General features: G+C 34.3%; 1 protein-coding gene across 24 annotated transcripts in view; it reads right to left on the bottom strand.

Annotated features, from left to right (window-relative positions):
• DMD (dystrophin) overlaps positions 1-15,172 on the bottom strand; it is a 1,241,706-nt gene that overhangs the window by 661,966 nt on the left and 564,568 nt on the right. For 23 of the 24 annotated variants that reach the window (XM_083850706.1, XM_083850697.1, XM_083850709.1 and 20 more), the window contains 3 exons: positions 9,495-9,665; positions 2,552-2,731; positions 367-495 (listed from right to left, as the gene is read on the bottom strand). In XM_083850706.1, the coding sequence (XP_083706832.1) occupies positions 367-495; positions 2,552-2,731; positions 9,495-9,665 (480 nt within the window). The remainder of the gene's footprint in view (positions 1-366; positions 496-2,551; positions 2,732-9,494; positions 9,666-15,172) is intronic. The other variant, XM_083850702.1, reaches the window with a different exon arrangement.

Genomic DNA, 15,172 nt, shown 5'->3' with positions numbered 1-15,172 from the left:
ATAGATATGAGAAAAGAATCACAGAAGAAAACCATAAAGAAACTAAATATGAAAACACAGAAAAACGGCTTGTGTTTAACCAGTTCTGCAGAAGAATTATCTTCCAGCAAACATAGGTTTAATAAGATGCTGTTCTACACACCATGAAGTCCTCAAGACATAATAACATCCGTTTTCATTTCTGCAGGGATTTAACTTTTGATATGCGGTGCAAGTTTATTAAGTTATCTACATGCTGCCAGAGGGCAGCTTTATCACAGAGAAAAGAATGTTAATCAATTTGTGATACCTTTCAAAATATGCTAGTTCTGACATATTTCTTTTTAGAATAAAATTAATGCTTTCCAGAAAATCGCATTTTTTTACCTTAAGAATTTCCTCTTTTTGCTGGGGCTTTTGCTTATCAGATTCATCCAACAGTATTTCAGCACGATACATCCAAGTCGTGACATTAGCTACTTTCTGATCAAAAGCCTCCATGAGCTTTTGATATTCCTGTATGTGAAAAAGGTAAATACTGCATACAAAAAAGTCATCAGAACTGAAATAATAGCCATAAGTATGCCAACTGTGGCAAACATGCATATATTATGAAACTACGATTATTTTATATAATAGCTGCTTGTTTTGTGAAGGACAGAATCTATTTTATGTGTTTGCTCTCACTTTATATGTATTATTTCCTTGAAAAGACATTCTAGGAGAGACAGAAGCTTCCAAAGAGACAGGCAGGATGGTGATACAGTCACAGCAAGAAACAGGCATCTGCAGCTCGGTGCGACTGCTGAGAGGAACAGGAAGCTTATAGCCAGACCTACTGAAGGTTAAAAGAAATTTCCCCCAAAACAGGTACAGAACTCTTTCCTGAGAGCCACTGAAGTCAATTGAAACTAAGTTTGAAACAAAGATGCACTTGCAAAATCACAATCAAGAAAGTTTACTTTGTGTATAAAAATTTTATTTACATTTCAATGAACTTCACTGCTTTCCAACTCTACTTTTTAAAAAGCTATTGTACTTTATATTCTGATATATATATATATATATATATATATTTAGGCTTGAAAACCTTTTGTCTTTTTTGGTGAGAACACTAGAATGAGTTCTATGCATATCCAACTCAAAATTACAGATGAACTATATCCCTGTGCAGTACATGTTTACCACATACCCAAGATCAAAGATTTTGCTATCACTGTCATTTGGCCATCATATGTACATACATGTATTTTACACTGTTCTAACATCAGTAAAAGACTAACTCCCTCTCTTATACCTTTTTTTTTTTTAATCCTGGGTTCTAGTAAATATTAACAAAAGAATTCAAAGCAGAGAAAGAGCGAAAGTGATACATATCTATACCAGTCTATAAACTCCATTACATGTTTCTTATAATCAGTTCTACATTGAAGCTGAGCTCCTACATCATACTGAATCAAATGCTTAAGTCTTCCAGATAGAGCAGACATCAGCAGATGCTTGCACTTACATGCTGCCTACAGACAAAGAAGCCCTGTAGTGATGCTACATATCCATCACAGAAGCATTTTCAGAGCCACTTGGTCTCTAGTGAAGTTCTAAGACATCAAACTCTGAAAAGCCAAGTCTTGATAAAGGCTACTGTATTCCTGTAACCACTTCAGTTTCTCTGGGTTGAAACTGCATTCTCATTCTGTCAGGAATAGGAACAGCATAAATTTTCCAAAGCATTCTGCCACCTGTATAGTTAACAACCTTCCTTGTGTAAGGGTTCAAGCTATCATCTGTTCATGACAGAATCACTTTAAAGGAAGGATTCAGTTTTATGACTACCAGTAGTTCTAAGCTGCTGGGGCTCCTGAGCCTGTATTAAATGTGGTTTAGGGATTTAGTTTGGACAAGGCTTAATCTGGTCCCCTTTACATATCCCCACCAACATATGCACCAAAAAAATGCCCAAAGGAGGCTCATGGAGTTCTGAAGGACTAAATCACTGGTTTTGAGCACCTTAGGTATATATTGAGCAGGGCTTCTAATTCACTTGCCTCTGAAATTAATCTAGTTCAACCACACCACACCTACTCTGTGGACCAAAACAACATGCAAGTGGAGACTTACTTCCAAATTGTAATATTGCTGCAAACAGAAATGCTAATGTAGCCAAACACAGCCATAGTTGTTGGTATCAATACCAAGACTTATTTTAACTGATTTGATTACTTCTTTTATTCTATTCATATTCAAGGAGTCTAGGTCCTTGGTAAAAACAAACAAACAAACAAAAAAAACATATTTTATTCATCAGGAGAGAAAAAAAAAATACAGTCCAGGAACCACTCAGGAAGACAAGAATGGGAAGTGCTAACAAACAAGACTTCACAGAACTCGCTCTCTCTGTAAACAGTCTGATCTTAACTATACGCAACATACTAAAAAAAACAACCTGATCGTCTTTGTATCAGTATATTAGATAAGCATACTCTATGGCACCAGAAAAAGCAATCATATGAGGATGATCACTTACAACCAAGCACCAATATTACCCACGTGGGCACAAGCACATTTTTCTTACCAGTAACAGGTTGAACCATTCCTCAGTACGTGAAGTTACTGCTATCCAATTACTGTTCAGGAGACTGAGTTTATCTTCCACTAGACTTTCTTTTCCTTTCAGCACTGTCTTCAAATTTTCTCCTAAATCACCAATGCTCTTAAGATTGCCTTGGCGTTTCTCAATCTCCTTTCGCGTTGCCTACAGTAAGCAGAATAAAACAATAAAAAATCAGAAAATTAAAAATTCTCCACACCAAGAAGATCAGACAGCCTGTAAGCTCATACTAGAAAACACTCTTTTGCTTCCTATAACTAGGGAAAGCGTTCTGCGAAGAGTAAGTAAAAAGTAAATTGCTTTAACTCTGATAAAATTGTAAGTATTCTTCATATTATCATAATTTTTGGTAATAGCTTCATTTTAAAAATTGTGACTTAGCTCTCATTCCATTTTTCAAAATACAGTTTTAATACTTATTTTTTTAAACAAAGAATCTATATTTTACAATATTTATCTTGAGATATTTCGTTTGCATTTAATAAAATGACATAGCTACGAAACAGCTTACGTAATAAATGGGACAATAACAAAGCATTATGATAACATCTCAAGACTTCCAGAACTCCGCTGAAACTAGTCTTATGAAATATTTTAATATTCCTTTCATATTTGTCAGTGCAATCTTTTTTCAGCAGAAACCATGTTCTCCTGTGCTAATAGGTTTCTCGTTTCCTAGCTGTAGAAATGCATCCTTTCATTCCACTTACCTGGCATTTCACTAAGTGAACTAAAATATTAAAATAAGATATTATCCACAGACCCTCAAAGCTGGAATGACTAAAATATACATGCAGTGCTACAAGATCATATGACCTCATATATTTCATAGCACCTCCCTTCTTACACTGTTATCATACTTTATGTCAACAGATTTAACTGGTATGTAAGGTCACACAATTTACTCATCATTCATGTCTTAATATGTGTTGCAACATGCAAAGGGTCCAACAAAAGAAGTAAAGACCATCATAGTTAGACAACACCTAAAAAGGCATGAATTTAATACTAAGCACTGATGGCATGCTGCAGAGCGTGACAATCTCTTTGAATACTCAAGGAGAGGGACAAAGTCCTTATATATAGTATCAGATATAACCAGTGTCTGGAGAAAAATTCCTCTGAGCTCCTAGTCACCTGATCGCAGTGGTGCAGCCGTATGTGATCTCTGTTTATAAAACTCCATCTGGAAATGAAGTGGTCCAAACTGAACACAAACCAAAGTTGAGAGAAAAGAAAGAATGACTGGTCTCCAGAGATACTGATTTATCTTTGGTAACTTGAACACACTAAAAGAAGAACCACTTCTAAACAAACTGCAGCCACAATTCTTCCATCTTAGGATCAATAGTGTTACTGTAGAACTGTCAATGTAGAACTACTTTATCCCCTTAATGCTATCACACCCCTCACAGTCACACATCAGCATGATTTTGTTAATGATGTGTTGCTGGGGAAAGTAAAGTTTTCAGCTTGCAATAAAGACATTATAGAAATTGCTCTCTTAGGTACAATAGCATCTTAATAGTATATCCAATTTACTTGGCATATGTTAAGTTTAAAACAACTTCTTGTGTCCTATGCTTCACAGAATTAATGATTTAATTTTGTAATTTTATTTCACAGAAAAGATTTTATGCTTGCATTTCAAGTAAGTGAGAAATTTCTCACATTCTACCAATTTGCTCAAATACAGAGGACTTGTAATAGCAGAACTGAGAGATGATTGAGATTATTAACAAACCACAAACTACAAAATTATATAACCTGAAATAGAGATTTTTTTTCAACAGATTCATGTCAGAATGAAGGAAAAACAACCTGCCATTTTCCAGTACAATGTCATTGGTTTCACAATGGATTAAAAATACGATTAATAATAATAATAATAATAATAATAATAATTTACCTATAACTCGCGATAGAAATTTCCGATCAGTTTTATCACCTTATCTGAACAATTCTCTGCCATTTGGAAAAGAATCTGAAGCACATTTACTATAAGTTGTGATTTCCTTTATATTTACATATACAAATATTCAGATCTGTCTTGGGCTGTACACATCAATATTAAGCCTAACTAGAAATACAAACAGAAGGATCAGATAATTAAATGTCTGTTAAATAAAGCTTCCATCCAAAAGCTGGGCGTATGTTTTGTGATCTCTTAGAAAAAGGTCTGAGGTAATGGAACTCATCCAACGGACATCATCCCAGGCACTGTTCCTTTCACAGTAAAGAAATAAGATAAACCAAAGACCAGGTGCACCTCTGGGTAATGTGAAAATTAGCACTCCTGTGTATTATTAGAAAGCAGAGTAATAAATAACCAATGACATAAGTAAGCAACAACACTTTTCCCACCTTTTTAAAAAAAATACACAGAGACCATCAACACAACATCAAAGTGAAAAAGCCATCTTCCGATTACTTCAAATCTCAATTATTCAGAGTTCTTACATATGAAATCCTGGACCCACTGAATTCAGTTGAAAAACTAGCAGAGTTGTAAAGACAGGAGGAATTCCACAGTGCATTATCAGGTAGGACCTTCCCTGTAGGATATAATGCATTACATCCCAGGTAAACTAACATTTATTTATTTTTTTTTCAGATCTTCTAAATAACATACATAATATCTTCTTTGATAACATTTTTATTTTTTAAATTTGACCTTTCTTCATCCAGTGACAGTCTACTTACATTTTATTCATTGCGATATAACAGATAGCATTGGACCCATAGCTCATAGTGTTTCTGAGCAGTAGTTCATAACGGTAAGACTGCTGTGTATCAAATTAAACTGCTATTTTTTTTATTTTTTTTTTCAGGCAAACCAGAATTGTAGCTAAGTAACAAGGATGATGTTTTATTTTTATTTTATTTTATTATTTGTAGTTTAGGTACGTAGATTTAAAAATTCAAAATCAGCAAAGGAGAGAAGTTACATATGCCTCCACAAAACCTGTATATTGTGAATTACGTGAAAGTAATGTTAATAATTCAAATGTCTCTAAAAGAAATGGTGGGATTAAAGAATTAATCAGAAACTGACATTATGGCCTTCTCAATAGCTGATTATATACATTTATTTGTTTATTCACAGCACATCTTTTATTTTTTATTACATTCTGGCCACTGACTATGAATCAGTTGGTACAATTTTCAGGTCATTTTATTTCACTGATTTTACTGACAGGAAATATGTTGTTAAATATGTTAGCTAATATAATTCTGCGTACTTCAAGCTAACTTCATACTCACTGGTATTATACTCTCTAGCTGAAATATAACATTAAAGTACTAGAAGAATTATACTGCTGATAGCAGGGAGCGATAGAGAATTTTTTCTGGTAATACCACCTGCCTTTTCCTTTTGGAGAATATGGTTTCCTGGCAATCTAATCTTATCAGGCCAGCTCCTGATTAAAAGACAAATAAACCCCACAATGATTAACGTCTTCCATGATAAATATGTTCACTAACTCAGTCTTCTAATTATAAATGGATTTTTAATATAGAATATTTAATGACTATTTTGCTACTCGTATGTCATTTTTCTTATCTATTATAACAGAACTGAATTCAAGTGGAAAGATTTAGCTTGTCTCTACTGAGTAAAAAGACACAACTCACAGTCTTCGGTATTTTGCTCATCTCATTTCACATAACTCAGCCAACAAGTTTTTGTTCTGTCCTTAGAAAAATTCTAGATGTGCACAAATAACACATTTCCCTTCATGCAAAGATCGTTGCTTTTCATTAATGTCATTTCCTGCTCCACTTGGACACTCCTTTTTACTTCCAGGTGTTTATTACTTGAAGACAATGTTCTCACAGATGATTTTGTTCTTCTAACCTCTATAATTATCTTTGAACTCCCCTGACTTCCATTCACTTTTAAAAACTCTTGGGTACTGAAAAGGGATTAGAAATAAGTGCATTAATAAATATAACTGTTTCCTTGTTCTGTAAGGAAAAAAGATTATGATCTCTCTGCTTAGGTAGACTGACTGCTGCACACATCCAATTTTCAGTTCATTCACACTGCTGAGTTCCCCCCCCTCCCCCCCCCCCCCCCCCCCCCCATTTTCCATGTTAGTTTTTCTGCATACTTTCCTCACAATGGCAATCTGCTGGGCCTAATTCATCTCCTGGTGCATTTCATTAGATTGGTTACTGTCTTCAGCAGCCTACTTATTCAGGAAGCACAAAGCCCAAAGCTGTGACATTAATCAGATACTGTGCAGACCTGCTTCTGGGGACTGAATTATTGACGTACTTTTTTTTATGATGCTACATTGAAATCAACATAGAAGTATCAGTGGCGTACTTGTGAAGTCCTCACAATGATTTTAAAGTGTCCAAGGTAACATGAAACATTTCCTGCCCTTTAGTGGGAGCAGATTATTTTGGGAAAAAATATAATCATATCACATAATATCTGCACATATTATATTTGGAATGATAAGATCTGCCACTGACACTATTTGTTGGATTGTTCAAAATTAAAAGTGTGCTCTTATTTATGTGAATATTGGCTTGGACTTCCTAAGGAGAATCAATCCTGATAAAGGAATTATGAATACATGCAGTAAATACATAGTTCAAGAAGAGGCAGCCATTTTCATTCAAAGTTGTTTATTCTTATTGTAGTGATCAGCTGACTGAAGCAGAAGAGCTGAGGTACTACATAAGGTCAGTCTTATATTAGGGGTTTGCACTGGAGTTGAAGCCAAAATTTGCTTGTTACCAGGGTGTTTTTTTTTGCAACCCTTTATGTATCATTTCCTCATGAGAATTCATAATACTGTAGCATTAAGAATAGTAAGTAGAGCAGTTCACCTGCTTGATACATTTTTCATGTTAATATTTCTCATTTTAATTAGCTTTTGTTAACTTTTTTTTTTGATTGTTATAAGGTAAAAATATGTTGTACTTGTCGTAGCAAAAGGGCGACATAACAAGGACTTCCCACTGTGTAACTGTGCTAATCATCAGACTTTAAGTTCTAATTATGCTATTTCTGAAGCATTAAGGTTCACATCTAACAATTAAATGATATCAAAGACAAATCTTTCTATTTAACCTGCTGTGAAGCTATACATGTCTGAATTAACTTTCCTGAAAAAGCACATAGGAACATACAGTTTATATTTCTGTTTTGGTAGATATGTACTGTGTAGTTTAGCAACACCAAAGATTGTTTCTACTTTCTTTACCAGGTAAATGGACTGAGTCATGGACTAACTAGCAGGTTAGTTTGGAGGCATGACAAACCTCTATCATCTAATATAATATCTCTTAAATATCTGACGTCCTATATTATGTGTGATAAGATCACAATATTGATCAAAAGTGATGAGAGGAACTGTGTAATATTTTACAGTGAAGGCAGCAAGTGAAAATGAGAAAATATCATGCAAGAATGGGGTATCTTAGGGATTAAGGTTTTTGTTCCAAAGTCAAAGTAGTAATAGTCAAAGAAGTAACTGTAATATAGTAAAACCCGATCTTTACATATGCTCGGACATTACTTTTAAAACACTGTCATTCTTAGGGACTGATGACAAAAGAAAAGACTCCGTATCTCACAAAAGACTTGTAGTTTTTTGTTTGTTTGTTTGTTTTGTTAGTTTTTTGTTTGTTTGTTTTCTTGTTACTTGTTTCATAAATTATCAGTGTTTTTCAAGGCTGAAGGCATCTTATCAAAGGGTTAGTGAAAGCTTGAAAGGGGCAGTTAAAAACAAAACAAAAAACCCACACATATTCCAAAAAATACAGGAAACTAGAAGCCAATTGTACACCAGTGCCTGAAACCGCTACAGCCTTTCAAAGAATTTATAAAGTTGCCTGCACATTATTCAGGACCATACCCAGAGAGCATGGTGAAACTGGTAAGATGTTTAAAGAATTTTTCCTATTAATCAAAGCTGAAGTGTGTGTTTTTTTTTTTTTTCACAAATAAACAATAATGTTTACAGTTTTTTGTTGTCTTGTTTTGAAATTATATAGGAGCACTTACTCAGAATGCTGCTGACTGCACATAATTATTTGGAAGTTTAAAGCTTTGGATAATGATGAGCACGGTTTCCTAAAAAACACAGATTTTGGTATGTGTATATAATGATGGTGTGGTTTGCTTATATTCTGAGTTAGAATGGATTTTCCTTACATATGCAGAATATAAACTAGATTAGCTTCTGTTGAATGATACTGTGCTAAGTCTTTATAACACATAGAGATACACACTTTGATGTACAACTCTTACATTCCTTTGTGATTTTTACCTAATTGTGGTATACATAGCAATTTTGAGCAAAGTTTCGTTTTAGGATTTGAATTTTAACCTAAACTAAGAGTTTGAAGTGAGGTACCATGGGAAGTAAGAAGCTCCCAGAGTGAAAACGAATGAGCTACAAAACAAACAAGGTAAGGGAACAAATATTCTACCTCCTGGCTGCTATCTGACCACATGGAATATACACCCTTCTGACATCCTTAAGCTTTCATGTATTGGAGCTGTTTTACTGTTTAATACTATTCTAACCATGAGTAGAATGGGATGAAAGAGAAGGCATCTCTATTTACATAGATACTGGATGGATAATTAATAGTACTCTCTGAAAAATGAAATTCTTATCTTTAAATTCATCTGTGAAGATTATTGCAGTATGAAGGTGAATTGTGCTATGGATACATATATATATACACCTCCATAGTATGTATATGTAAAGAGATTAATATGATTAAAACTTTTTGAGCATTAATGTTATTGAAAGATAATGTCTTAACAGTTACAAAGTTCTGGTAATTAAAATGCTAGAATTTGTATTCTCTTTATTGAGCTTTCTTTAATATGCATAAACTGAGATATATAAAGGTACACTGTGTGTTGCAATGTTACCTTGCCCCAGGCAATTTCAGCATCCAAATTGCTAGGCATCCCCTGCACAGATGATCTCTTTGTCAATTCCGCATCTGTCGCTGCAAGCCATTCTGTCAGAGCATTAATTTCTTTTCGTAGCTTCCGGGACAATTTCAAGCATTTCTCTAACTCTTGCTTTTTTTCTGTAACCTGCGGAAATAAAACATGTGTTTCTTAGCTCTTCAGTCTAACTGGTTTGATGATTCTTATAGTATATTCTAAGTGCCACTTACATATAAAAGCTTAACTTGAAATTTTACAAGCCAAGTTGCACTTTTAATATATTTGTCTTTCTTTAGTTCTCAGTATCTACAATTTTGCTGCTAGAATGCAAGTACCTATAACAAAAACATGTGCATAAAGAGGCTAGTTTGAACTAGCAGAAGACCCCTGCAAATCCCCTCCTCTCTTTTGAAGTCATGCATAGCAAACTAATTTAGAACAGATGAATTAACAGGCTTTCCCTGAGACACAGCATAAATATCAAAATCCTTCAAGGAGTATATTTTCATACAGATGGCTATATAGTCATATTGAATACTCAACATTTTCTATCTGTGTAACTACACCGTATAGAAGAAAAAAGACTCTCTGCCAAACAAACCCTCAAATCTTCAAGCACAAAAGTCACTGAATGATGTCAAACTAAGGCAACACAGTTAAACTTAAGTTTTGAACTTCTCAGAATACTTTTTTGTTGTCTGAATAACAGTCTTTAAATGTAGTATTTTTGCATAGGATTTTTTTTTCTTCTTTTTCAAAGCAAACAAAAAATCAGCAGACACATCCATCATTTGTAAATCCTTTCTATGGTTTAATAACACCTATTTGGGTTACTGTGGAACATACACTACATTCTTTAGTGTGTTCTTTATTAAAGCTCTCTCACACACCTCCCACCACCTTTTAAAAAATGTCTGCAACTTTAGTATGATGCTCCCAGAACAGAATCAGACTCACACCCATCCTGCAATAGGAACATTTGTAGTTTGGACAGATTTTGCTTTCTTTCCTAGAGAACAGGAAAACCAAGGTGTCCAGGAAAACCGTGTCCCCATGCAAATCTGTTTGACATTGACTAAAGATTATGCACCTCTGTTCCAAATAAATCAACAACAAAAAGATAAAACGTACATTTTCCTAGAGAGCTGCACAAGCATTTACTCTGAGTAGGCTGTATTACAGACTTTTTAAAGGAAGTTTAGTCTGTAGACTGTAAACCCAAGTTTCTTTCCCGCAGTCCACAATCCTCCATCATAGCCCTCTCTCTACTTCTTCCTCCTCCTCATCTCCTGTCTGTTTTGTCACTTCTAGTTTCCTTAGAGCACCAACCCATGCTCACATTTGCCTGTAACCTATCACCGAGCTCAAGTCCTGTGAAATTGATTCTGGAGCTTTTACTTGGGAGTCTTCACCACAGACTTATTTGCAGCACCTTTATGTTTTTCTTTAGACTTTCCAACCTTTATGGCCTACCTAAGTCATATACTCCACCACTACCTTACAATCTTCCAGCTACCCATGTTCACGACTTCACCCTCACAGCTTCTCAGTTAGGATTTTCATATGCTGAACATTCTGGATGAGAAGTAATATGGACAATATATGTGCTATTTTTAAAGTTCTTTTAAACCTATTACCGGTGTCCGGAAGGAAGGCCGAGTATTTGTCTTGACTGTCCTGTAAGGTATTTTGGTTAACATTCTGTGGGATGGGAGGAACACAATCTTCCCTACAAGCCCCTGAGCATGTTCAGGAAGAGAGGTAAGTTTCTGAACATTTATTAGAGCAGGCAGAAAACTAAGTGAAGGGGTCTCACATAGGAACTTACACCACAATGGGCATTAGGAGATTGGTAATTAGAAAATATGAATTAATAAATTATGTTCCGCTGAAATTAAAACAAAATGCTGATCAATGAAGGTGGATTGAAAGAGTGCAGTAGGTCACAAACATTTAAAAGAAATAACCTTGCATGTCAATTAATAATTGAGACTGTAGCCACTGATTTTTATTTATGTATTTTTTAATTGCAGTCTTTGTATTTCTCCCTTAAAACAATAAAATCATTAATAAAAGCAAATTTATCTTGAATAAATACAAGCATATAATAACCGGAACTTCTAAGTTACACTTCTATTTTGGTTGCTTACCACCGCCCATATCAAGACCCTGTTTTTGCTTAATTTTGTACACTGTGATTAATTTTCCCTACATGCTGACAGTAAGACTATTTCTGTTGTTCATGAAATTAGGATATTTTTTTTTTTTTGGGGGGGGGGGGGGCTGCAGGGGGACACTTTCAAATTTTTCCCCATCTTTATATTAGATCTTCTCCAAGAGTACAACCACTGGCAGCAAGTACCATTGTCTACAGTAGTATCAGGTATCCAGAACTGGTATCAGTGTATTCTAAAACTATGATGGCTTTTGAAAAAATATTTGTATGGCTCTATACATCTCTAAACTCTGTATATACTGTCAATAATATTATACTATTCCCATGCACACCGTGTATATCTGGAGGTTACAAATTTATCAGTTCCTGCTTATACTTTAAACGTAAAGATGTATTTCTAAAGACAAATAGGAAACAGTGCCACCTTAAGGCCTTCTGTTTCAGTGATATCAAACATACTATCTCCATAAGTTTACTCTATATTTTAAAACTATTTAAGCTATGTTAATGGTTTACTTGCAAGAATCTTTGTCTGTAGTAATAAAAATACAATAAAAAAAATAGATATTTAAGGCAAAAAGAAAGGTATTTCACATCCAATACAGCCAAAGTTGAAGAGTCAAATTCCTGTGCAGCACTGGGCTTGTGAGGAATCACTCTAGCATGCATTGCCCTTAGGAGAACACCGAGAACATTATTACTGTCACTTTGTTTTAGAGAGTCTAGCCCCCTCTTCTGCTGAATTATCATAAAGTGATTTGTGAGCATGCTACAGACCCTACATCATAGCTACTCACAACTAGCACACTACCTAAGCTGTACCTATTTGTGTGTATATGCATACATGTGTTTCTGTAAAAGAGAGAATAATGAATTCACAAATGAGTGAACGCAAGCACAGGCATGGAATACTTACATTAAATGCAACCACTATCACAAGACATTTAACCACATTTTGTTTTCTTGTAATTTCATTTCAAAACTATTTACACTGAGGCCACCACTAAAGTTTCGAAATTATTCATCATGTTCTCAAAGCGTATTTGTCTAAAAACAAAGGGCAAAATTTCTGGACAGACAAAACTCATTTCTAGACCAAAAAGGGGTTTAAAATCTGATACTACCTAATCAATTAGGTTTATTGATAGGAATAGATATCCAAATGTGTATATGCTAAAAACAAAAGAAGCAAATTAAAAAACAAACAACGACAACAACAACTCCTCTTCTTAAGGGGAAGTACTTCTAGGTTCAGGATCTCAAGTATTGATACAAAAAAAAATAGCAAAACTCCAGTAGGTGTTGTACAAAATTAGTAGAAATTATTGTAATTTTTCTGTCCACTTGAGAGAACAACACTTCAGCATGTTTGAATTACTGAATGATACCTCTCACACACTCTTAAGAATGTGCTTATTAAGCATTGTTTTAAATATAGGGGACCTCCTGAAACACTATATATGAAATCACACAAGTGAGTCTACACTTGAACATGTGTTTTCCCTAAGGCTACTCATTTCAGTCCTGAGATACTATTAGTTATAACTACTTTTTTTTTCTTTTTTTGTCCTTCAAAAGAAAGGCTATGGTTCTCCAGACTCAGTGCAATCAATTAGGACTCAAAATGGCTAAGTGATTATTCTAGTTCTCTAATTTTGGGCATTTGCGACCCTCTAAAACCATCAAATACCATTATATGTGAAAGCAAATGGGAAAAATTAAATCTAGGACAACAAAAGTAAAAATAACACTACAGATTTTTGAGAGACATTAATTTTCAATATTGCTCACTTCAGATAACTAATGGCTTCCTAATGGCACATTTTTATCCCTTCATTAATTGAGAGGTTTCCTCAAATAATGGCACCTGTCTAGCTGCAGCTACATTCAATACAATGTAGGAACAAATGCTACAGTCCTTTCTAAAATAATGGAGAAAACAAATACATTATATAATCTCCAATGATAGCTATCCACACCTTAATGAAACAGACTTTTCAGTTTTATTTACACTCAAAAGCTTGATGTCTTTTAATACCTTTATTTTCTAGTAAGACAGAGAACTGTTTTAATTCAGGTTCCCAAACTTGTTTTATGCTATTGTAGTCAGTGGGGCTCAATAATCATCATGTGCTTAAAACACATACTGACTCATTAATCATTTATAGTTTCCCAAAATTAATATATATATATATTCTTTTCATTAGAAGTGTATAAATTTTAACAATAAACAGACAACCATATCTGAATTTCAGTCTTCACACAGGCACTTGCTGCACCAAATTTACTCTAATCTTACAGTTTTTATAAGTTCTCTGGATAGTTCTAATAATGAGGGCAGGAGGAGGAAAACAGACTAAGGACAGCTGTTAATTAAATTATTTGCATGAAGTTTTCTTTAGGACAACGCCACAGCTCCTCTTCAGAGCTCAACAATCCTTGTAGGGGATTGCACTTCAGTAGCAGACAACACATTCCATAGATAACGCAGACCCAGAATAAAAAGCCTTTAGGAAATGATGCAATTTTTATAATTTTTAGTCATAGTCTTGTTGATACTGGTTAGTAGTCTGACTTTCCTATTGTCTGTTTAGGTGACTTTTAGGGAAAATTTGAGTGAACAAAAACATTATCCTGTTAGAAAGCATAGCAGCATCTTACTATATGTGAGTTGATACAGAAATAGATGACGTAGAAATAAAAATTTTACACAATGAAAGACAATGCTTGGGAAATAAATAGAGATTGGTTCTATGAGGTTAGTTACATATAACTAATTTATCATTGGCATAAGGTAAAAAAACTGCCACAATTTGGGAACTATTTGTCGTTGTTTTTTCATTTGTTTGTTTTTTAGTTTTCTGCAGGTGAAGTAAGAGAATATTGGTAATGTATTCATGTACTCCTCCTAATTATACGCTAATACACACTAAGTGGTCAAACTGAGCACTGTACAAATGTCAGAATTTTTTAAAAAAACAAGCTTCCTAAACAATTATATTCCAAGGCAATACAGTTCTCATGACAGAGCTCAAAGGATGATCACTGTTGCTCAACATGAAGAAATGTAATGATCCCTATGGAACAGAGGATGACAAATGACTAATTTCTAAAAAAGAAAGTTTGCTCATATCTGATATCTGATATGTTAAACAATGGGACAGTTATTCCATATACTCATAAAAATATTCTATGTGATTTATATATTAGGATATAGCAAACAGCTAAGTCAGGGTTTTCCATGAGATTTAAACCAGGGAATAGTTATGACAAGAACTGAGCATAGTTGTAGTTAAAGTCAGGAGTGCAGATGAAGCAAAGCAGAGTGGTACACAAATGCCTCCTGGGGAAAGTTGCAATAGCAAGAACTTATGGTCAATTTCTGGAAAACAGCAAATAGAAGCAAAATACTTAAAGATATGTACAACCAGAGGCAGAAGAAAATGAAAATTAGAATTCTCTTTTATCAAGTAGCTCA

The sequence above is a fragment of the Anser anser genome (assembly GCF_964211835.1).
Source record: "Anser anser genome assembly, chromosome: 1".
Classification (NCBI taxonomy): domain Eukaryota; kingdom Metazoa; phylum Chordata; class Aves; order Anseriformes; family Anatidae; genus Anser; species Anser anser.
This window is presented reverse-complemented; position numbering and strand designations above follow the sequence as displayed.